Source organism: Polistes canadensis, unplaced genomic scaffold (assembly GCF_001313835.1).
Source record: "Polistes canadensis isolate GaletaPanama2010 unplaced genomic scaffold, ASM131383v1 scaffold_29, whole genome shotgun sequence".
Classification (NCBI taxonomy): Eukaryota; Metazoa; Arthropoda; class Insecta; order Hymenoptera; family Vespidae; genus Polistes; species Polistes canadensis.
Window position 1 is genome coordinate 936,683 of NW_014569576.1, and position 24,387 is coordinate 961,069.

Sequence of the window (24,387 nt, forward strand, 5' to 3'; positions counted from 1 at the left end):
CGTTCAAATCGACGTTTCGTGAATTTTTACGTTCCTGGAAAAACAATTTCAAATATTTACTGTCCAACGAAAAATTGTTCTCATTTCTTCTCGGATAATACGAAACGTGTGGGACGTACTAAAACCCCCAAGGAATATAATTTTTCAAAGGGAATACTACCACGTAAGAATTCATCATCGTCATCGTATCAGACATTGAAACTCGTACGAATGGTGGAACGTCTTAGAGGTGGTGGAAGTAAATGTGATTTAACGGAACAACATAATAAACTTCGTCAACAAATGGAATTAGCGGATCAATCCGCTATAGACAATTTGAACGACATAGAAATGAATGCTTTGCATGATAATAAAGAGAATAACGTTGGTTCGAATGCAATGTTTTGTGAGAACATGGACGAAGATGAATATCCTTGGTCCGACAATGTAATCAACGAAGACGTGCTTAGATTTCAAGAAGATCAAGGATACTGCGGTAGTGGCCCAGAGAATCGAAACGAAAATGGAAGGATACGAGGTGGTTGCGGTGGATTGTACAAACCTATACAACACTTCTCGAATGCTTGGACGATTTTCGGTAGACGAAATTTACATCATCCGCGTGGTTCGTGTTGTACACCAGGACGACCACAAACATCCTGTCGGTCGTCACCTTGTTCACCACTTTCCTGCTTAAGATCTTCACCCACGTGTACCGCGGTGAGATTTCCAAATCGTGTTTCTTGCAAAAGGATAGATCCTTGCATCGATATAAAGGATTGTCTTTGTAATTCTTGCGGTGGTCCTATTTGTTCCGATGAAATCAATCGTTGTCATGGGATACAATTAAAGGAACAACTTCCTTGTCAGTGAGTGGTATATCAAAATTCAATATTTTTTATATTTGAAAAACAAACAAATATAGAAAGAATAATTTACAATATTTGATTAAAACGATTTTTTTACGTTTCTCAGTATAACCGATTTGTTAGAAAGGAGAAACATCGTTTGCGTTTTTCTTATATCAGATTCAAGTGCCAGACGTGCAAAGGCTTTCGCTTTCGAATTTGCGGTGGATGCGGTGGTCAATCCTGCGGAAGAATATACAGTTGCTCCGGTAGCGGTGGTGGTACTTGCTGTTTTCCAAGAAATACCGGAAGACGGTCCGACTCGGAATGCTGCGGTAGTGGGAATTCGAACTGCGGAGGATGCTGCTAAGGATCGCACGATTCCAGAATCCTGAATCCTGTATCTGAATTCCGTAGATTCTCTTAAAGCAAACAAGGAATAAATACCAATCCGACGTTACCCTTTACAGTTTTTCTCTATCTTTCTCAACGTAGATATATTTATTTATATAAAATTTTTTACATCGTGAATTTAGCTGCTTATTTTTTGTTTTCTTTTTTTTCTTTATTCAATCATGATCAATGTTATTCTAACCAACTTTCGAAATTATTGACAATTAAAAAATGAAGTTAACTCGACGTTTGCTGTGTCTACCCTTTCGACCAAAACGCGTCTTAGGAATAACAAAGGTAACACTTTGGGATATTATAAGATCGAAATATCCTGATTGGGATGAAATGCAACTTCACGATAAATTTGTTTCATTGCAATCTGGCATATCTCCGGATATTCTAAAACAAGAACACGAAATGCAAATTGATTGTGAAAATCAATTGAACGAAATAATGAAGAAAATTGGATGTAACTTTAGAATGGTCAAGAGGTATTTATGTGATTATTTAATAAACAAACAAAAAAAAGAAACAAAACATTAAAATGATGAATTAATATCAATTAGGGTAAACAATGCTAACGACGACGTTGAATGGGCCGATCTGGTGATTTCGATCGGCGGAGATGGTGCTTTCCTTTTAGCATCTCGATTAATTCAAAATAATAAAAAAGCAATAATCGGTATAAATCCAAAAACCATTATAGACGAGCAGCGTACCTTTTCGATAGATCATTGTACAGATATTGAAAATATATTTGAAAAATTGCAAGAAGGAAGATATAATTTATTGATGAGAAGTCGAATAAGAACCACCATGTACGGGAAGGATATTAATCATGAGCCTTATCACTTGGATGAAAAAACTCGATCGGTAAAAGACTTAATGAAAGATAAAGACGATGGAAAGAATTCCGAGTAAGTAGATCATTCGCGTTCGGTGAATTATAAGCAAATATTTCTTATTTTAATATACGTAATAAAAAGATCAAAAAAGAAACAAAAAAACACAAGGAAGTCCAAACCATTAAAGTTCGTAATTCCGGTTAAAGGAAACGATGAAATTTGTTTTTTCATAGTCCATCGCGGATAACGCTCCCTCCCATAGGAACTTTTTTCATCGTCCCAGGTCATTAAGAAGATCCATTTGCTCTTTTCAAAGTTTAAAATAAGCAATAGGTATTCACCGATTACGTGTTTTCATGAAAGCGTTGGTAATGCGTCTTCATTGCTCTCGCTGCTCGACCACAAAGCAGTTTCAAGTTATAGTTTATACACATTATATAACTTTGGCAGTTATAACTTGCAAATTACAAGGTCTACGTAGTTATGACTTTTACGAAGAGGTCATAACTTTGGAACTATGCGCGCGCGTAAATTTTATGGCTTAATGCAAGACAGGCAAAATAAAGAAAGAGCATGAAATAAATAAAGAAAGAAAGAAAGAATGAATTAACTACTGACAATTATTTATATCGTGGTAACTTTATTAAGATATACAAAATGAGATTCTACATTTAACCGAAGTGTCAACGGGAAAATTGATGAATAGCTGTTCGTATGTTAATCCTCTTTTGCTCTCACGCTCCCTTTTTTTTTTTTTTTCTTTCTTTTTCCTTTTTTTTTTTGCAAATCGAACGAGCAATTTCAAATTACTCATTAAATTTCGATTACATATAAGAACGTATTTATCGAAATCACAGTAATATTGGTAATTAACGTGTATCGTGTAAACTAACGTTAAATGTCGATTTGGCTTTTAATACCCGCGATCGGACGATCGATGGGGAACAACGAAAGGGGACAAAACATAAAGCAAAAACTTTCCATCAAAAATAATTAATATTCATGTGGCGCAAGGAGAGAAAGAAAGAGAATCTGTATCGGTGTACAGGCAGGCGGTGTCAAAGCTAAAATCAATTATCATTTTATCGCACATTGTTGCACTAATTATTATTCTAACGTGTCTGAAATTTTTGTTCGCAGGATCGTCGTAAAAAGTAACGAAACAAAACTCGCAGATTTTCTTCAGGAATCTCATCGAAGAGTATTACCATGGTTGGCGTTAAACGAGGTTTAAAAAAAAAAACTTTCGCACTATTCGTTTCTTTTCGTCTTCAAATTTCGTCAGATTTATTTTCCTAGGTATACATGGGTGAATTTTTATCAACCGGCACGATAACATTGACCATTCAAGTTGACGATCAAGATGTTTATAAAATACAATGTTCTGGAATATGCGTATGCACTGGTTCAGGTTCGCGAAGTTGGTTTCGTTCGATGAATCTTCAAGCACCGGAAACTGTTAAGAGATTAATTAAAATCGCTATGGGAAAGGATATCGATGAAGATGATGCTTTGAAAGTAATACAATCTTATCATCGTAGTCTTTCATTTGATCCAGGTATGAAAAAATATATATTTTTATGAAAGTAATGATTTAAAAAAAAGGAAAACAAAAGCATTCCTCAATGAAAAAAATAATTTCATTATTTGCGTATCTATACGTAGAAGACGAGAGAATGTCTTACATGGTTCGTGAATTGTATAGAGCGAGGAAATGGCCTAAACCAAAATCATCCCCCGAAAGAAGAATGTGTCGAAAGGTCAAGGTTATATCTCATGGTTTCGACGCCGGTTTGGTTATCGACGGAGGTGTTACATTACCATTCAACGACGGCACTACTGCTGTATTTGAAATTCATTCTGAAGACGGTCTTAAAAATTTAGTCATCCGATAAAAATATTATTTTAAATTCGTTAATATATAATAAGAAAGATTACGATTTAAATAATTATACGTTTAAAATAATTATACGATTTTAATATTGAATGTTGAATAATTGATAAATATATATATGACACTTTAATAGACATTAAATACACATTTATAAATATATTAAAACACGAATGTTCTTATCTAACGAGAGTTAATTTGGCAAGTAAATTAGAAGAGGAAACTCGTTCGTTAACGCGAGACAAAACAGGGTGGAAAAAATTCTTTGAGAAAACCTAAGGGAAAGTCCAAGATAAGAATCTTTATTTAACCCCAGAAGGAAAAGCGTCATATACTTTTCTAGAGTAAAGTTGGCGGTGTTAAAGGAACGAGATACTCCTCGATTTCTTTTATCCCTGTTCATAGTGCAAGAAAGAATATGCCCACGTCTAGGCTTCCATTAACTCTGTAATTTTAGTTTCGATCGTGCCGCCTACATTCTCGATCTTCGTGCTCGATTTTACACTAAACCTATATAACTTAACTCTCCTATATATGCATATATATATATATATTATACATACTACGCGTATATTATCTGGGTAAACCACTTCTCTAGATTCTCTCGATTATCTCCCGAGATAATATCGTCAAATATTATTGGCTATAAAAACAAAAAAGATTTGATAAATTTCAACAACAAAAAATCATCATCAAAAAAGGATTTATTATTATTTGTAAAATTTGTGGTCTTATTTTTCATTATTTCGTAGAAACTATTGTATTGTATAATTTCTATTCGATTGGTTTACCCTATATACGTAAATACGTAGAAAGAGAACATATACGATCCCACAAAAGAAATAAAAAGACTTACACCAGAAAACAGTTACTTTTTCACAGTCACCTAGACGATGGTGGTCTGAGTGCCTCGTGTTCGTACTACTTTGAGGGCAAAGTTGTGGGTACTTGAGACGGAAAACACCCCCCTTCAACTGCTAGCCGACATTTTCGGATCGAGCGCGTAAAACAACCGCAGTAAAAGAGTTTCTCGCTCGGTTTAGAAACGAGCTTCTGTTGTTTAAAAAGGGTGAATGGGATGAGAAGATGGTGAAATGATAAAAATACTAAAATCAGAACGTTATAATCTTAAATTTTATTGATTAAGTAGATTATTTCCTTTATAAACATGCGCAACGTTCGGAAATTCATATAAACAATTTTCAATAAAAGTAAATTTCTAGAGGACAATAACTCAGTTCAACGGCGAATTTCGAAGAGGACGGTACATAGATCATAAACTCCGAGCTTTTTAACAACAATAGACATTTCTATCGATTAATTAACAATTATGTTTCAATATTCTAATACATTCTCTTTATATTTCAGATTGTTTAAACATATATGTACTAGTATAAGCATTTCATACTTATTAACATACTTTAAATATTAAATGATATCGATGTGATATTTTTTTCGATGAAAATTTTCCTCCCCCAAAGTCTTCACTGCACAGGAACGTTAAAAAAAATCTACATCAGTTTAAACAATTGCATAGTAATGAAAAAAGCTAAAATCAGATCGTTTTAATCTTAAATTTTATTGATTAAGTAGATTATTTCCTTTTTATAAATGCTTTATACAATTTTCCATAGATATTTTTTCTCTATACATTTTGTAGAATATATATTTGTTTTTAAACAAATAACACGTGGTAGTCTAGAATGGGAGATTCTGAAAACTTTTGAATGTACTCCCACTCTAAGGTGTCACTTATGTTTAGAAGAAAGATGGTTGAACGTATTTCTCAAATAAAACCTAAATAAATATCGTTATCGTGTTAAATAAAGTACTGACTGAGAGTAACTTCTCGAAGGATTATTATCTTTTTTTCTTTTTATATATAAAATATCGAAAAGTATAATACAATAAAAAGATAAGGTTTTGTAATTTTATAATAATAGAAGAGACAGTAGATTAAAGAGATGACAATTTTTGACATCTGACATCAACAGAGTCAAGATGGGTTTTCCAATCGGATTTATGAAAGAGCTCTCATTAATCCTTCCAGAAGACTCAATCTTTAAGAACAATAGCGATTCGCCTCCTCCTCCTATCCAGGCAACCATCGTCCAGAGAACAAATAAACTTGCGGCCGAGCAGTAACAACGGATGACGTTGAGGCAACTTTTCCTTTGTGTTTCGTAATTGAACGTTTTTCTCTTGATTCTTTTTCAAACTTTTGGATGTTAACGTCTAAAGATGAATTACTCTAAATCGCATGAATTTTTGTCAGAATATATTTTTGCCCTTATCATTTCTTTCTTATAATTATTCTTATTCTTATTATTTGACATCGAACATATGGAATAAATTTTCTTATTTTTTTGGTAACTGGAAAAGAAAGAGAGAGAGAAAAAAAAAGAGAAAGATTCTTTCGATTTTCTAGAAATTTATTAGAATCAAATTTTCCTATTTACGCTCGTTTGCACGAGAAAGATATAAATTTGTTAAAACCGCATGCCACTGCTACCCTTCACCCCCCTCCTCGTCCACGGAATGGCCGCATCGTTATTCGAAGATTTAGTTTCTTGCCGCGACCACTGTAATTGCGGCCTTACAAGATTTATTTGCGGATTCGTGGTGAAACGTTAATTCGCCGAGAAGAATCGGGTTGATAGAGCACCCAACCGAGGGAAGATCGAGAGAAAGAAAGATGGAGAGGAACGAGAGAAGTAAAATAGGAAATGGAAAAGAGGAAATGGGACAACCGGTTTGCTTCGTTGAAAACAAAGAAATCGGATAAATGGTTAGGGGAACAAGTAGAAGAAGAAGAAGAATAAGAACAAGAAACCATAAAAAGGTCGAGCAGGGGTTTGGCTAATATCATTTTTTTTTTTTTCTTTTTATTTTTCTTTTCTTTTTCGGAAGTACGAAAATTCTTCTCCTCCTCCGTTTCTCTCTCTCACTCTCTGTCTCTGTCTTTCTCTCTCTTAACAACGCAAAACCGACGATCTTTTAATTCATCCGCTTTAGCGGGAACGTAATTTCATTCATTCGCCTTTGTACGAGAAGCACGTTCTTTGTTCCTCCTGCGTTTACGTTTCGTATTAAAATTATATACGAACTATACTTACATTAGAGCAACCGAAAAGTAAAGTAAAAGTAAAACGAAACGAAACGAAACGAAACGAAACGAAATGAAATGAAATGAAACGAAAAACTCCGTCGGTTGACGAAGGAAAAAACTGTTATATATTTTCTTTCTCTTTGAATACGAACGACACTTTTCCATCTCACTTTAATCAACGCACCTTTCTCATTTTCTTTATTTTTTTTTTCTATAAGAATTTTTATACCACGACTTATATGCTTTATATACTACTTATAAACTACGTATAAATTGTTACATTAAAATATCACGAAGGATAAATAAAGTAATCGTTCTTCGAAAAGAAAAATGAATGTAGCGTACCATTCGTAAAAAAAAAAAAAACAGAAAAAACCACGTATCAGGGAATTTTGGACACCGAAAGGAATCTTCATCCCTTTTTCCTATTTCTCGACTTCTATTTCTCCGGAGCCGATGAGAAACGACTAGGTTGTATACTTTATTGCTAACAAAGAAAGAGAAAACGTTCTAACAGACGATTTCTATGGGCTTCATAATTACGCGATAACTTATCGAAATGTTTCCTCATGGTTTTACAGGTAAATCCCCTACTACTATACGTTGGAGATCTTTCCTTTCCTCCCCCTCCTTCCTTCCCACCCTCTCCCACCCCTGCCAAAAAAAGAACGAGAAAGAAAGGAAAATACAAGAAATAGAAAAAAAATTGAACGAAATAGAATAGAAAGGCTCGTTTTCCGTTAGAATCGTCCAATGAATTTTGAGAGCAAATCGTTGAAACGAACGAACGAACAAACGAACGAACCAAAGGAAAACGATTAAAATGAATACACCCAATTGCTGCGTGTCTTTCCTTTACTTTTTATTTTTCTTTCTTTCATCTTATCTAGAGTGTACTCTAACGTTCAGCAAACACATAAAAGAGAGAGAGAGAGAGAGAGAGAGAAAAAGAGTGCAGATTCGAATAAAGAAAGGTATTAGACTTTTCCTTTCTCAACTTTTCGTTTATCTGTTTCATTTTCTTTGTTTTTTTTTTTCTTTTTTCATTGCTTTTGTCATCCTCTCTTCCTAATCTCTTCGATATTGTTCTTCATAGACAAAGTTCTGATTTTATTGGTTCTGAACGAAGGTCTGGGACATCGTGTAAGTGCCGGAGATTGTCAGGAAAATGAATTTGAAGTATTGCCATTCTAGATTTCCACACCTTGACTGTCTTAAACCGGCGACCGACCGGGGAATTTGCCAATGTTCTTTTCTGATTTTCCATTATCTTACCTTTCGTTTGCATCGTCTGCACGTACGCCAAAAGAACCCAATTTCCTCCCTATTTTTTCGAAATAACATTCGGATTATCGTTCGTTGCTGTGTTCTTCTTCTTATTCTTCTTCTTTTGTTTTCTCTTTTTACTATTTATTTTCTTTCCTGTTTTTTTTTTTGTATATCTTTCGTTGCCACCGACTCGTTTCTATTTTCTTGTACGACGATAAAAAAAAGAAAACGATTCGCCTGTTATTATATAACCCGTATCTGGAAATTCGGTTAATAGAAAAGTAAAAAAAAATCTTGTCGAAAAATAATAAATTATTCGAGATTTCGTGTGTGATCATCATATTAAATAAGAATCTTTATAAAGCGCGAAAAATTATCAATAATATTCTTTCTTATTTCGTCGAAATGAGAAAGAATTTAAAACGATAAGAAAGATAGTTCGATGTTCTCACTCTTTCTCTCTCTCTCTCTCTCTCTCTCTCGTTATAATCCGTAAACGAGAGAATCCTTACCTAGGATCATCCCGGCTTTCTTTCTCGAAAAACAAAAGGATCATCGCATTCGCGAGATGAATCTTCCCTTTCTCTTTCTTACTCTCTCTCTCTCTCTCTCTTTGTACATCTCTCTTCCTCCTTGTCGATCAAGAAAAGGAATAAGAAACTATTTCTCTCTCTCCCGTTCTCTCTCTATTTCTCAGAAGCTAGAAGCTCTAAGTAATTTCATAAATATTTCCAAGAAGCTCGTATTCTCGTAAGAAGAAGCAAGCCACGTAAGTTACATCGATTCTAGCATCTTCTACTATTCAAAATAAATTTTCTCCTATTCCCTTCCTCTTCGTTTCTTTATTTTTTCTGTTTTCTTTTGTTTCTCTCTTTCTCTCTCTCTCTCTCTCTCTCTTTATCCTTCTTCCTTTTATGTTCCTCTTCTTTGCATCGTATCAAGAGTTCTCTCGGTTTCACGAAGTATAATAACATTATAACTCAGTTAAGTCACCTTACAGTCATCACTGAGAATTCCTATTAAAGGATTTCACAAAAGAATAAGATCTACGGAGAAAAAGAGAAAGGAAATGAAAGAAACAGAAAGAGAGAGAGAGAGAGAGAGATAGAGACTCCTTGTAAAGGTTGAGTTAAATTATCACCGAGTATATACTTGTACCTTCTTTCGAACTGTTACGAGTCTTTTGAGACTTTTGATCCGGTTATTCTGTAATAGCAATTAAAGATGACAAAACGCTTTTATCTTTCTTACGCAATACCATTTTCAAATATATATTTTGACGATAATAAAAGTTTCTTCTTTGTTTTTTTTTTTTCTTCTTTTTAAGGAAAATCGTCAACCCTTATAAGTTCTCTTCGCAGCTTTAATTCGCAATTTTTATCATGGAAACACAATGAGCGGTGAGACTTTTGATCCGTACTAAACTCGAACGTAAGATCTCATTCTTAATTAGCGTACTTTGATTTCGTTTAATAATTTGTCGTAATTCAATGTCGTAATAAAAATAACACAAAGTATAGGCATATATATATAAATCTTTCTTATATATTTAAATCTTTTTACGAGATAGTCATCATAAGATAAAGCAATTTTATTATTTGTATATATTATATATCTTTCGTGCATCATTTATAATCAAGAAACACATTTTATTATATCAAGAATCCTTATGGATGTTAGATTAATCGTTATCGTATACAAATATACATTACACGTATGTAAATCCAAATATGTAGCTTGCCACTTGGGATTTGACAAATTTGCTAGCTAATAAATGATCATTCGCATACACAATTATCGATAAAGTAAAGTATCGGGTCCACGTTATAATACCACAATTAGCTTTGAAAATACTCGAGAGTTTAATAAACTTTCTCGCGTGTTGAACGATAATTAAAAAATTTAATGCTACGTTATTAAGTTTATTTGAAAAATAAAAAGAAAGAAATTTGTTAAAGGAAAGAGAAAACAAGAAAAAACCTAAATTGTATACGCGAGCTCGGCTTATTCCTGATTTGAGATTATTATTATTATTATTATTATTATTATTATTATTATTATCGAGAGTAGAAACTGATAGAAAGAAAAAAGAAAAAAAAGTTCTTCTTTCGTATCTCGACCCCGATTTTCATGACAAACATCGAAGAAAAGGAAAGAACGGTGAGAGAGAGAGAAAAAAATCGGGTTTATCGGGAATAGAACGAAAAGAGTGAGTGAGAGTGAGAGTGAGAGAAAGTGTGAGAGAAAGAGAGAGAGAGAGGAATCAAAAGATAATTCTATACATTTGGCGGAACATTAATCTTCCGTCTAACTACCGCAGATACAAAATAGCCACTTTTCCGCGGTGTTACCTTCGACTTCTTTTCACGTCTACGAAAGCTTTTCTTTCTTTTTCCGTTTTTTTTTTTTTTTATTCTTTTTATTTTTTCGAAGCCCCCAGGGCTGTTCCGCATCGTCGTAAATCGCCAAGCGAAAGCTGAATGAGGGCGGTACCGTGAACGAAAGAGATAGAGAGAAAGAAACAGAAAGAGAGAGAGAGAGAGAAAAAAGTATAGAAAGAGAGAAAATATATACGAAGGAAAAAGAAAACGAACGAGAGAGAATGAGAGAATGAGAGAGAGAGAGAGAGAGAATGCACGGTATCCTTTAAAACGCTCCCCCCTTTTCCCCTTTCCCCCCTCTTACCACTCCCGGTGGTGAAATAAATTGGCGCTAGCGTGTTTACACGTTGGAGCGAAATTAAAATTCCTCGAGTGTAGCAAAGCAGCCCTCTCGACAACGATGCACAAGGCATGTTGCACAGGTGGTGGAATAGAGGAACACACGCGTGGTTGAAGCTACTCCTGAGAAACGAAGAGGTTACGGGGCTGGAGGGGGCTGGGGATTTTAAAGTAGAAGATAAAGGATCTAGAACGCATTAGGAAAGTAGTAGTAATACTCGGGAATTCTGAACTAGACTATTGAAAGGACCAATTAAGCAAGATAATACATTATCTCTTTGAGTGTTACTGTATTAACCTTTTTCAAAAAGTATAGTATTTACGTTCTTTCATTTCGTAAGAGTATTAGAATATTAATTCGTTAAGGATTTATATTTTGCTTGATATTTCTTTTAATTTAGTATTTAGTATCATGATATTGTATTATATTAAATGTGATTAGTTGAAAAATAAAATGTCTCACGGTGCATAGAAATTAATTAATTAATTATTCGTTACAGGAGATACCGTATCGCAATGATGTAAAAAATCAACCATCGCGTTATTCTAACGTATAACGAAAAAAACTGGAAAAAATTTGTTTCTTGTTAGTGTGCGCCCGTGTTAATTAATTAATCGTTAATTAATGGGAAAATGAAATGCACCTAACGCATGATCAATTTTCATTTTTATAGATTTATTACGGGAAAGTGATTAAAGTGTTTTCGCAATTATATAATTATTAATTATCTTTGTATATGTGTAAAATTCATTGATCCACTTTAATGTTAATGTATAGCGTGTAACCATTTCTAAAAGGTTCGAATAATTAATATCTAAAATTAACAGAGAAATCCTCGAAACTATTCTAAGTTTGTCAATCGTGTTACGTGTTTACCGGCAAGTAAACTTACGCATCCTATTAACGCATGAATCATACAAAGTGGAAATGCGATCCTTCCAGAAACAAACATATATGTGCATATATTAGCGAATAATACGATTCAAATACATAGGTGATACATACGTTCGCAAATCCTATAAAATGACGTAACTCCTACCAGGAAATATCCTCCAATAATTCAGCTCTAATAAATTGTGTACATCACGTCATCAAGGGGTCCATTGATTAAACTTCGTTACTAAATTATGCTTGCTACGATTCTGAGTATGGATTTAAGCAACTTCAGGGCTTCGTTTGATTAACTAATTAACCACTCAGATCGATAATTAATATTACATGTTGATAAAACGTATACGCATTAGACATCTATTATAATTTCAATTACTTAATAACGAAATAACGATTAATATATTTATTGTTTGGAAGAATAAGGAAATATTAAATGTAGAAATTAATTTGTTATCATGATATTAAATTCATTGCATTCTTCTTTTAGTCAAAAAATTTGGACAAATAACTTAATAAAAATCTATCAATTTCGTCGAAAATAATGATGATTATTTCGAAGAATATCAATAAGTGTAATATAATTATTTTATAAATCAAACGATATATTTGTGAGTTTAAAAATGTTACCGAATAAATTGCTACATCCTATTAATGAACAATAATATTAAGTCGATAAAATGGATAAAAAAAAAAAAAAGGAAAACATTGTTGTACCATCCATCGATACAAAAGCCGTGGAACCTTATTTACTATAGCGAAAGGGGTGGAAAGGGGAGGGAAAAAAGAACGGAATGGATATAAGCTCATAAAACAAATTCGATCATGGAATATCGATAAAATCGAAGATAATCCCGATACAAGTTGGAAACTACCTATGGGGAAAACGCTTGTGATATTTTCGATTGGAGAAAAAGTTTGTGAGTGACTCTACATTGTGAATACCGATATAGAGATCAGCAGTTATAAATAACGATACGTTACTAATTTAGATTTCTGTCGGATAGTGCGAACGACAAACCGATGCGGTTTTATTCCTCGTCGTATTGTTAGCAAATTCGACTTTGCGAAATAGGATAGAAACTCGGGGAGTGTAGTAAAAAAAATATCATACGGGATAGTGGTAGGGGGGACAGGTACGGGGAAAGGGGGAGAAAAATAGAGCATCGTCGTCGATTACGTTACGAACTTTAACTATTGCACATTTCTTGCATTCGTTTCAAATTTTTCACATACACGAAAATTTGATTAAAAAAAAAGAAAAAAAAAACAAATGGAGATAAAAACACTGTGATTAAGATTGTTTATCGTCACGAGATAATATATAAGCGTCGAAAATAACGTTTACCATCAGAAATGTGACAGATCGTAACAATTCTTAACAACAATTTTAACGAGAAATGTTTTATTTTATATAAACGATAGTTCAAACGTTTTATTCTATTTCTCGAAAATAAATACTCTCTCGAAAAAAGAAACAATGTTATTTTAAGCAATTTTATTATCATAGTACCATCCTTTAAAATATTTACACACAAAATGTATAATATTTTATTTAATTTTCCCGACAAGTCATTATAAAAGTATTAATTATGAAATAATTTATATATTCGCAAATAAAATGTCATTGTTCAAATAAGGAACGTTAATTATCAAATAATAATTAAATATAACATCGTATGCGTCTATTTATATATTACTTTTTCTTATAGAAAATTAATACGATTATAATTATAAAGTAAGAATATTATAATACGCGATCGCGAATAACATGTCTACTTATCTAAGAAAGCAACTTTCCTCATTCGTAATTTTGACTATGAAATGGATTATAATATTCTATCAAGAACTTCATTATTCTATCTCACTCACTCACTCTCTCTCCTTTCCGTTCCTGCATCTAGATATAAATATAATTGATTTAAACCTTATCAGTACCCTGTCAAATTCTGATACGATCTCATTAAGATTTATGTGTAGTTAGAAACATTAATTCGTTAAATAGATGGATCATATCCAATCACGGAAGTAGCTGACATAGGTGAACCCAACGTAAGAGTCATAATCATAGTTATCTTCCATTACGTTAACGGCACCACGAAAATACCAAATTCCATGCATCTCAAAACAAAGTCTCTCCGCCATTGTCTACCTGACACAAACTCAGATAAATCAAATATCTCTTTAATTAAGTGGCACACTTGCTGTCGTCTAAATATATCTTATTTAAATATGAAATGTGAAGTATAATACCAAGTGTTAAATATAAGTCTATATATATAACGAGATATAATCTTAATATTATAATAAATAATTATAAAGGAATTATTTTACAAAATAATTAAAAAAAAAAAAGGAAAAACCGTTCTCTCAAAGTTATTAACGAATGAATATAATTAATTATTATTTATCGATTCTCTCTCTCTTTCTTTGATCGACGAAACCATTATCATGACTATATTATAATCGACGCATGCGATTAATTATGCAATTTCATTTTTATTACGAATTGTTGCGAAGATATTGAAGAACCATATTAATAACGTTATAACAAAGCGATATTCGTAATGAAATATTACAATTGAACTTTATCGAGTATATTACAGTCGATATTTATCGAAATTATCGAGCGAAAATACGTTGTCATTTTAAGATAGTTAATTAATTTAATATTTATAATAAATATCCTGCGCAGAATTTGTCAGTAGTAATTTAACCACCGAAGTCATCGGACACGGAATACGAACATTGATTACAGTATAAGTAGGGTAAATTATATTTTTGAAAAATTTCCGTTGTTTATTATTTATTCAAACCTATAATCTAATATTCAAGCAAACAAACAAACAAACAAAAATAATGCACAAGAAAAAAAATATCTTACGAGTTTTAAGTACTGAAAATAATTAATTATAAATAAATTATCTTGACGAATTCTCCAATTCTCTAGTTGTTTTCTCTCGTAAAATGTATCCCATGAAATGTTATCCCAATCAAGGCATATCGGTTTAACTAATATAAGACTGGTTAACTCGAAAGGCTTCACCAATTTAAGCAGGACTATATCTTGAACGTAATTTCCTCTAGCACCGATGTAACTGTCAGGCAAAATGATTTTCTCGGTGGTTGCTTTCTGAACATAGTTCTCTCGAGCTTCCCAACTTCTATAATGCTTGCCGACGGCAACATAGTAGCGTGAGACTCGTCCTCGATTTTGGCGAATACCTCTCGTCATAGAAACAATGCGCGCGACTGGAATGGAAAATTTATCAACGAAGTATCTAACTAAATTCTATTTTCTTCCTTTCCCATTATTTTTCTTCTCACCCATTCTCTTTTCGTTTAAATTATACAATATATAACATAGTTACTTAGTATACTACAAGATCGTTGCTTATTAAAATTCAAACGCATATATTTGTACAAAACTATTGTTGTATGTTTGTTTTTCTTTTTTTTCTCTCAAATAGATAAGAACGTGTGCATGGTGAAAAAGAAAATGACGACTTTTGCGAAGGAAACTATTAACAATATTAAATGAGAATATTACTATGAGATTTACTCGTCTCACATTCTAAAGAGAATTCGAGAATACAAGTGAAGCACCATTTCTGAAAGGACTTTTATTAGGATTAACATATTTTCCAAGATAAACAGGAAAGATATATCTGTCTGGAAGGTAAATTACCTGGCAAGCTGCTGAAGAAGACTCTTTCTCTCTCTCTCTCTCTACCATCTCAAAGAGCATCGTCGAGGTAGACGATCTCCCTCGATAGACTGGGTCGTCTGTGGGTGGTAAATTATAAGATTGTTTACACGAGAGAGAGAGAAAGAGAGAAGAGAGCTTTGCTCGTGTTCCTGGTCTTCTTGACTGTTTTCATCGCACGATACGGTTTCTTCCTGATAAGTACACGAGATTATCCACGGTAATACTTTCCAGAGTTGAAAGCGTTTCTTAACGCGTTACGGTCAATGGAAAATAATATTTAACTATTTAACTTCATCTGCGCTATTTACGTATTTTTCTATTATATTAACAGAAAGCTTTGGTATCTATATTGGTTATAAAATCTTTTCAAGTTAATTATATAATTAAATAAGATAGACGCGCAAAAGGAAATCGTTCCAACAATGGCGTTAATAATAGTTTGATCACTTACTCTGACAAGTAGGAGGCGGTTAGTGCCATTCGTCATTTACGCATACGTTGCGATGGTGTTTCCCCACTGAGCACGTAATTACCATTACAAGAGTAAGTGAGAATACTACTCCTAGGGACTTTATCGCCTGCTTTCAGTCTACAAGGCTTTACCGCATCCACCCAACTCGTACTGCAGGCCACCGTCAGGTTGTTTAGGCAGAATACATCCACCCGTGGGACTCGGCGGTCTGCAAATTACACGTAAGCCGCACGCGCGGCTGATTAATTATTGCAAACCGCTTATTCGCGTGTTATTCGCGATGATTCCTACCGCGATTCTTCGTCGAGGCTTGGCATGATAACGATAGCACAGTGCTCGTTAAACATTTCCACGAAAAAATAACTCCGTGCTTGGTAACTATTCTCCAAACCGAAGGGGTTTGATTGAATAATACAAAATGTTATTTTTATCTAGGTTAACATCGAAGATGAAAAAGAAAGGGGACGTTCATTTTTTAACCCTATGTACCCCCTTCAGACTAATCTGACAAAACGAGCCCAACCCCTCAAACTCGACATTTAATTTAAATATACAAATCTACATGATCCTTTGAATGTAAAAAAAATTTGTTCATTTATTATTAAACACCCTTGCATAACGCAGTCAATTTTGTCTCTGTGATCACAGCAGCCACATTTTTAATTTATTTGATACACATTTTTTACTCCCAAGTTAAAACTCGTCGGTTATGCGATTAACGTGCAACAAAAATTAATATATACAAGTATAAAATGTTCATTATAAATAGAATACATTTTAAATGCTTATTATATTTATTTTTTAACTACCTGCATTCTCGTTCAGAATTATTTTCGTTGTTTCCATCGTCAGATTTGGATCTAAGAACAGGTTCTTAATCTTGTTGTGGTCTTTTAATTTTATCATCGTTCATATCTGGAAGCCATTCTTCTGACGAGTGCCTTTCTACCAGGAGGAGAAGATCTTCTAAATCTTTTAAGAGATCTCGAAACTCTGGTGATTCATAAAAATCCGAATGAAGTAGTGGACCTTCTTGACTTAAAGGATCAAAATCAAAACGTGATCCTTTCAATTGCCTCCTGGTCGGAGGTTTTTTTACTAGAAAAATTATTTTCTACTAATTGAATAATTGCACAAGAAAAAAATGTAATTTTATACGAAATTATACTGTAAATTTTATCGATTTTCCTCTTTAGTACGTATCTATATATAATAATTAAATATGAATACGTGTTGAATCAATATAATGCTGGACGCAATATGACATATATCGAAATCTATACGGTATTATCTAACGATAAATGTGATTTACCAGCAAATAGGATAATAACCACCAATAAGTTAGATATCGTTCTAATAGCTCAATAGATTAGAATAATTTGTACTCGTTACGCTAATGAGTTAGTTACAAAGCACTAATGGAATCTTTAGGTTTATGATCGATTACAGGGACATTTAAAAAGTCATAATTATGAATAATCGATTTTTTCTAAAAATTTCTAAATAAACGTGACCTTGTACAAACACATTATTGAAAATAATAAATTCTCGAAGTTAGCAAAGAAAGTATAACAAGATTAATAGATGATCGCATGATAACAGGTATGATTATGTTTGATATGAATTATGTAAGTTACTCACGCGATGATAATAGGAAAATGAAGAACGAAAGAACTACTATAGTGAGTAAAATGTGAACGATCATGGTTCATTCGTTCGTTCGTTCGTTCATGATCGATTTTTATAGACGTACGATCGATGGATAGCTATCCTAAAAACTCTGCTAAAGGAGATATCTTGAATATTTCAAAAAAAATATCTCATTAAATATCTGATTTTGTCAATGGCATAAAATTCTGGTTAATGATACAAGAATGTAAATAATTTTATCTATTTTCTTGACTTTTTATTCTGTCGAAAAGTAATCCATTTGATAAATCATTGACTCATAATCGTATTTTATATAATACTTCAATACTCACTTTCAGTATAAATCTCGTTATACATAAAATCTTACTTTGAAAAGTTATACGAATTGACAATGAGTTAAATATAACAATAGGGTAATAATAGATTCAACATCTATAACACTTGTTAATGGTATATTCTATTGCATAAATAATAGAAACAGCTTTTTAACTTACTCATCGAACCGAGACAATCTTCGTCAGGATGATTCTCTTTCTATCATTTTCTCTCTTTCTATCTTTCAACATTGCACATACAACTTTATTCCGTCTCTAATGGAATTACCCAGAAGTTACGATCACCAGACCGTTAATAATGTCTCGCTGTATGCGTTACAATGTTTCGTAGAAACGTTCGTGGTGTAAATTTTCGTCGAAACGCGATAAAATTTAACGCTCGTCTCTTCTCAACGACCGACCAGTTGATTTCTCTCCCTCTCTCTCTCTCTCTCTCTCTCTCTCTCTCTCTCTCTCTCTCTTTTTCTCTCTTTCCGTTTTCTCTTTTACATGGATAACATCAAACGCTATATATTCTAATATAATAATATATTTAAACAGAGTCACAAGAACTTAAAAAAAATATCGAGATACAATTTAACGTAATACGAGCTCAATTTCAATTAAAATTCTTATCGTTTACCGTGATACGAATTTTTGTTAATCTAATTCCAAAATTAATTATTTTTGTTATTCGATTTTTGATGGATTTGTTTTGTAAAGGAAACGTCGAATTTTGTTTCCTTTTTTATTTCATTTAAAAAAGGTATGTCAAGAACGTAACGTACCTCATCAAAAAATATTCTTGAAAAGAATAAAATTGTAATCCACATAGTATTTTCTACTATGTATGTATTATATATTTGTAAATTAATTATATTTTGTATATGTTACTGCCTTTATATGTATATGTTGGCCTTTATCCGATAACATATTGGGTCACAGAGAACCGAGCTGAAAATATTTTAAACTTAAAATCCTATTTTTAAATAATTTTGTTTCAAAATAAATATTCATTTGCTGCAAAAAAAACCAAACGCAAAAATTAAGGATTAATAATAACAAATCTGCTTCCTCTCTTTACTTCGAGATATTTTTTCAATGTGATTCTTGATAGTAAACAAATTTGCATGATATCTTATGTGTAACTCGAGGAATCACAAAAAAAAAAAGGTTCATAAAAATGTAACACTTTTTCCTTTATTTTTACTTCTTTTTACGTAAAGATTTGTAGTCCCTTTTTATTCCTTTAAGGACCTTTATCTGTTCTATGCCGTACTCAAGAAAAATATAAAATCAACATATAAAGCACCTCATTCTTTGAAATTACGAATATCGTATCTTTTGAGTGTGTCTACAAAGCTTTACTCTTAACCTTATATAAAATAGAGAGAAATATGATTGAACGATAGTTATCGATAGTTCATTTTGTCCGAGTCAAAAAGAAACAAAAAAAACAATAACCAAAAATTCTTTACATATCATACGTACTTTTAAACGTGAGATTGAAAGCCTGATAATATATAAAAATCAATCGTTATGACTATTTCGATATTAATTAATTCGTTATGACTATATCGATATTAATTAATTCGTATTGCGAACGATTAAAAGCGAAGTTTGGTTCGTACCTAATTGTGAATTAAATGCGAAAGGTTTGAAAATCGAGTTGCGCGTGTTTGACTTCGTGACAAATTCTACGACAAACGGATTCGTCAATTTGAGGCTATAAAAGATCAATCTGAAAAAGAAAAAAACAGAGAGAGAAAAAAAAGAAAAAAAAAAGAAAAAATAGTAAAAGAGAGGAGAAAGAGAGAGCCCAGAACAGCAGCCATAAAAATGGATGTTACGCTTCAGAAACACGGCGCCAAACACGTCTATAGAGTCCCCGAAGGATTACGTGAGCTTTGTACCGACATTACACGCGAGGTGTATACACAATATCTTTTCTTTCCCTTTTTTTTTTTTATCTTTTTTTTAGAGATTTTTATTTTTACAATAATACAACGATAAACAACATGTTTCAAAATATTTATACAATCTGAAGGTTCTGAGATCACAGCCAAGAGAAATTTATTCATTCATTGCCGATTACATGGATGTTCTTTTGATTACTCGTGAAAATGCTAAAGGTTGATAAACTTGATTTTAGTTTTTTCTTTTTTTTCTATCGATTAAATGAATTAATTAATTGTTATCGTTTTTGTATTTATAGTCGCGGTTAAAGTCGTAAATAATATATTAAAAGGAAGTCAAACGATAATGAGTATACTTTATCGAACTGGTTTGAGCATAGAACAAATTGCTGCAGCAGCACCGAGAATTCAAGTATTAATTATAATTATTTATTAGTTTATATATATATTAATAAGACGTCCAAGTAATCGGAGTATATAATCTTATTCTTTTCGATTGTATTTAGAAAGCATTTCGTACGTATTTGGATATCATCGATGGTCGACAGAATACATGCGAAGGTGCAAAATATAATTAAATAATTTTCATTCATTTTATTAATATTCGTATATAATAATTAATGATATATATGGAAATTCAGATGAAAAATTGGACGAAAAATCGAGGATTTCTTTGAGAGATATTTTTCATGCTACCGGAATTGATATTGAACAAGCTGACAAAGCTGCCACGATTATACAAGTAATCAATATTATTTGCTCGTTTTTTTTTTTTTCTTTTATTTTATGCACACACATTATTATAGTAAGAGAGAAAAAAGTACAGGAAAAAGGAAGAATTATTTTTGATCTTTGATATATATTAGGCAGCTTTTCGTGGCCATCGTGCCAGAATGTTACTCGCTGAATCTCAAGGAAAAATTCAATGGCAGAGAGCATTAATGAATACTATGAATATTTTGAAAAAATCTAATGTCCCAGAGGAAGAAATAACAAGATCTTTACCAATAATTGAAGTATATTTTTATAACATTTTATTTTTTTTTTTTTCTAATTAGTATCACAATGATATCTTTCGTAAAATTAATTTATCTGTTTTAATATAGACAGCTTATCGTGGATATTATACAAATAGAAATTTAAGAATGCAAATGAATAAAGAAACGGAGGGAAAAACATGTGAGAAATTGAAGGAATCGTCGTGGTTAAAAAAAAAAAAAAGAAAAAAGGAAAAAGATATAACAGAAAAGTTAACGTTAGTATCGCGTGATTTTCAGTTAAAATGAAAAGCAAGAAAGAAAAGAAGAAAACGCATGGTTTTACCATCGAGTCTGGACAAACCGTACAAGCTGTTGCATGGTTGGAAATGATATACGAGGATTCAAACTTGAGTTTTGAAATTGCTAACAATGCTGCTAGGGTCATCCAAGTAATCTTTTATTATAATATTTAGCTTTTAAATTGAAGTATACTAATATATCTTATGTTATTTATAAATAACAATATAATCTCTATTGAAATGTTTTACATTTAATATTCATCTTAATTAATAATATAAAAGTAATAATCTCCCTACGTATAGAAGGAAAATAAAATGAGTGTTTTAATAATCCTTTAATCCTCGTCAGAAAGCTTACAACAAGCATCGTATGAGGAAAGGTTTTCTCAGTGTTCAAAAGGTGATTTCCTCAAGGTCTCTTGTAGTAGAAGGCATTCTTGACGTTTTACGTCAAAATGTTTTCGACAAAGTTATTTCGCGCGATGACATTCCAGAAAAATTTGGTACGAGAGAAGATATGGAAAAAGCTAGTAAATTACTTCAACAAATGTATAAGGATCATTTAAAACATTCAAGAGTTTCTATGAAAGGTAGATATCACGAATAAAGATAATCGGATTTTCTTTTTTCTATGTTAATTGAATTAATTAAAAGAACACGAAGAAGAAACGGATACGAAACCTGAGATTGTAGAAACGATACGATTGGACGAAACGATTGAAGAAGAAGAAGAAGAAGAGATGATGGAGTCATCGGAAACGTCAAAAATTGAAGATGACGAAATTTCGATCAAAGGTAATTAAAATTTAGGCAAAAAATATATTTTACAATATAAATCAACAACTACACGGCTCGAAATTATTAACAATATTTTTTCATATCTTGTGTCAAACGTATTAATATAATATTTTTTAAATATTGTTACTTAGAACATTTGAAATCTTTTAAAATCCAGAAAGTATCTTAATATTTTTCATTTCTTACAATCGGTAGAACACAATTTCAAAGTTTCGCATTTCATTAACGGAAAAGCTTTTTAGAAGCATACACATGCACACAAATACAGAGCAGATAGACATAGATATAACGAAAAAAAAAGTAGAAAAGTTGAAATAAAAGCAAACGTTAAGCGTGAAACTAAAAGTCGAATACGGCTTAGATCCAGCTGGTGAGTCGATTAACGTTGAAAGTCGTAACGTGGCGGAGGAAAAAATAGAACGAGATGAAGAGCAAGAGGAAGAACAAGAGGAAGAACAAGAAATGCCCCACGAGGCCACTCCTGCAAACGACACGGCAGGTTAATGTAAGTGGCCACGTTCGATAATTTCCACCGGTACTCCGGTAACGTTTGCAAAGTAAGCACCGAACTTTTCTTAACCGTGAGTTTTATTAACTGTTGCCACGATCATTAACTTTGCAGGACCGATGCTTGTAGTAGAATTTTTAAAAGCGCCATTAAATAGTACCGAAAACAGTTTTACTAAAGCCCAATAAAGTGAAAAACTGATCGAATTTCGTAACTTTTGATTATTCTTTTTACTGGAATTACTTTAAGGTAATATCAATAATAATAATAATAATAATAATAATCTAATACAAAGGATTACAAAAGATATAAAATACATATATATTATTAATCAGTTCTATAAGGATATCATAAAAAGGAAATGTTTCAAATAAATGAAATATATAATGTAAATACCATAGAACAACAACGAAGGTTTGACATAAAAATCCTATACGTATATATAAAAATTGGATATAATAATAAAAAAAAGAAAGAAAGAAGGAAGATATAAAAAGAAGCATGTGTATAGAAAATTTAACTGGTATATGGGGTTAGGGTCGTCAAAAGGTATGTCTCCAGGGTACTCCGAATTTCGATCGGGGTGGCTTCTTCTTCCTACGATAGAAATCGCCTTCGCCACGAATCCGATTACGGCTATCATCGAGCAGCAGAATCTTCTTCTCTTGATCCTTTTCCTCCTCTAGCAAAAGTACCTTTTCCTCCTCCCTTTTCCACCTTAGACGATTTTCATGGCATCTACAGCGATCGCAACTCTTAGAATTTTCTAAGACTTCCATATTACTACAATCCTTTCTGTTTTCGCTAACGAGAATTCTAGAAATTTGCGAATCCTCGTTATTACGATTCCCGATTTTTTCCTTTCCCTTGGCTCGATTTTTCCTTTTTTTTCTATCCTCGGTTATATCCAACGCTTCTCTCGATTTATACTTTTCCATGAGAATGGATATCGAATCCTTGTGATCAATAAATCTTACGTTCTCATGTTCCTCTTCCTCGTCCCCTTCCTTCTTTCTACAAATTCGTATCCTCTCGTGGTGATCTTTCCACGAACAACTTCGACGATTACCAAGAATAGACGTGCACGTGCAACCAACCGGGAGAAAATTAGAAATCCTTTCGCTTTGAAGGGACAGAAAACGGAGCAATGGAGGGTTGGGAGCGGGGGATGAAAGAAAAAAGAGAAAGAAACGTTCGTATAGATCTTTCGTAATTGTGTTTAAAATCTATCTCGTGTCGGGGTGTACGTACGAGAGACTACTTTCTCTAATTGATTTGAATTATTTTCTTTCTTGTTTATTAAGTTTTCTTTTCTTTTTTTTTTTTTTTTTGCATTTCTTATGAAACCGATGTGTGTTTTTATTCGATCTTATTTTTGTTCTTTTTTCAATGGAATATACTTTTTTTTCCTATTATTGATTTAAAATTGAAATATAAAAAAGAAAAAAAAAGTAGTTATTAGGGTGAACCAAACGTTCGTGTGTTTTTTTTTGTTTAAATTAATATTTCACTTGCATATAAAGTAATTTTTATTGACTTCAACAAAAATTGCATTATCCGAGAAACAACACAATAAATGTCACGAACTTTTGATTCATCCTAATAAATATTAATCGTTCGTTAGCCATCTCGGAGTCGTTGCATAATCAACATTTCAATTAATATCAATGTCATCGTAGGTTTCGTTCAAATATTAAAAAAAAAAATTGATTAATAGATATAATAATACCTCTTGAAAAATATTGTATATAAATAAAAAAGAAAACCTTTTTTGCTGACAAGAGTAGCATCGTCGTTG

At 32.3% G+C, this 24,387-nt stretch overlaps 2 protein-coding genes across 2 annotated transcripts; both read left to right on the forward strand.

Annotated features, from left to right (window-relative positions):
- Window positions 1-1,451: 1,451 nt before the first annotated feature.
- On the forward strand, window positions 1,452-3,960 carry LOC106784035 (NAD kinase 2, mitochondrial-like). The gene is made up of 5 exons (XM_014743124.1): window positions 1,452-1,711; window positions 1,787-2,137; window positions 3,206-3,293; window positions 3,365-3,623; window positions 3,731-3,960. Exons 1-5 carry the CDS (start codon window positions 1,452-1,454, stop codon window positions 3,958-3,960), a joined length of 1,188 nt encoding a protein of 395 aa, XP_014598610.1.
- Window positions 3,961-19,927: 15,967 nt separating this feature from the next.
- LOC106784036 lies at window positions 19,928-22,585 on the forward strand. Its single transcript, XM_014743126.1, has 11 exons — window positions 19,928-20,017; window positions 20,136-20,220; window positions 20,304-20,416; window positions 20,511-20,565; window positions 20,646-20,746; window positions 20,871-21,020; window positions 21,111-21,183; window positions 21,282-21,433; window positions 21,633-21,873; window positions 21,938-22,078; window positions 22,443-22,585. Exons 1-11 carry the CDS (start codon window positions 19,928-19,930, stop codon window positions 22,583-22,585), a joined length of 1,344 nt encoding a protein of 447 aa, XP_014598612.1.
- Window positions 22,586-24,387: the final 1,802 nt, after the last annotated feature.

Excerpts from the sequence above, each read along its gene's own strand:
- LOC106784035 (XM_014743124.1), top strand. The coding sequence starts at position 1,452 with ATGAAGTTAACTCGACGTTTGCTGTGTCTACCCTTTCGACCAAAACGC. Across the intron at positions 1,712-1,786 it reads AACTTTAGAATGGTCAAGAG|GGTAAACAATGCTAACGACG; the intron begins GTATTTATGTGA and ends AATATCAATTAG. Across the intron at positions 3,624-3,730 it reads TAGTCTTTCATTTGATCCAG|AAGACGAGAGAATGTCTTAC; the intron begins GTATGAAAAAAT and ends ATCTATACGTAG.
- LOC106784036 (XM_014743126.1), top strand. The coding sequence starts at position 19,928 with ATGGATGTTACGCTTCAGAAACACGGCGCCAAACACGTCTATAGAGTC. Across the intron at positions 20,417-20,510 it reads CAGCAGCACCGAGAATTCAA|AAAGCATTTCGTACGTATTT; the intron begins GTATTAATTATA and ends GATTGTATTTAG. Across the intron at positions 22,079-22,442 it reads TGACGAAATTTCGATCAAAG|ATCCAGCTGGTGAGTCGATT; the intron begins GTAATTAAAATT and ends AATACGGCTTAG.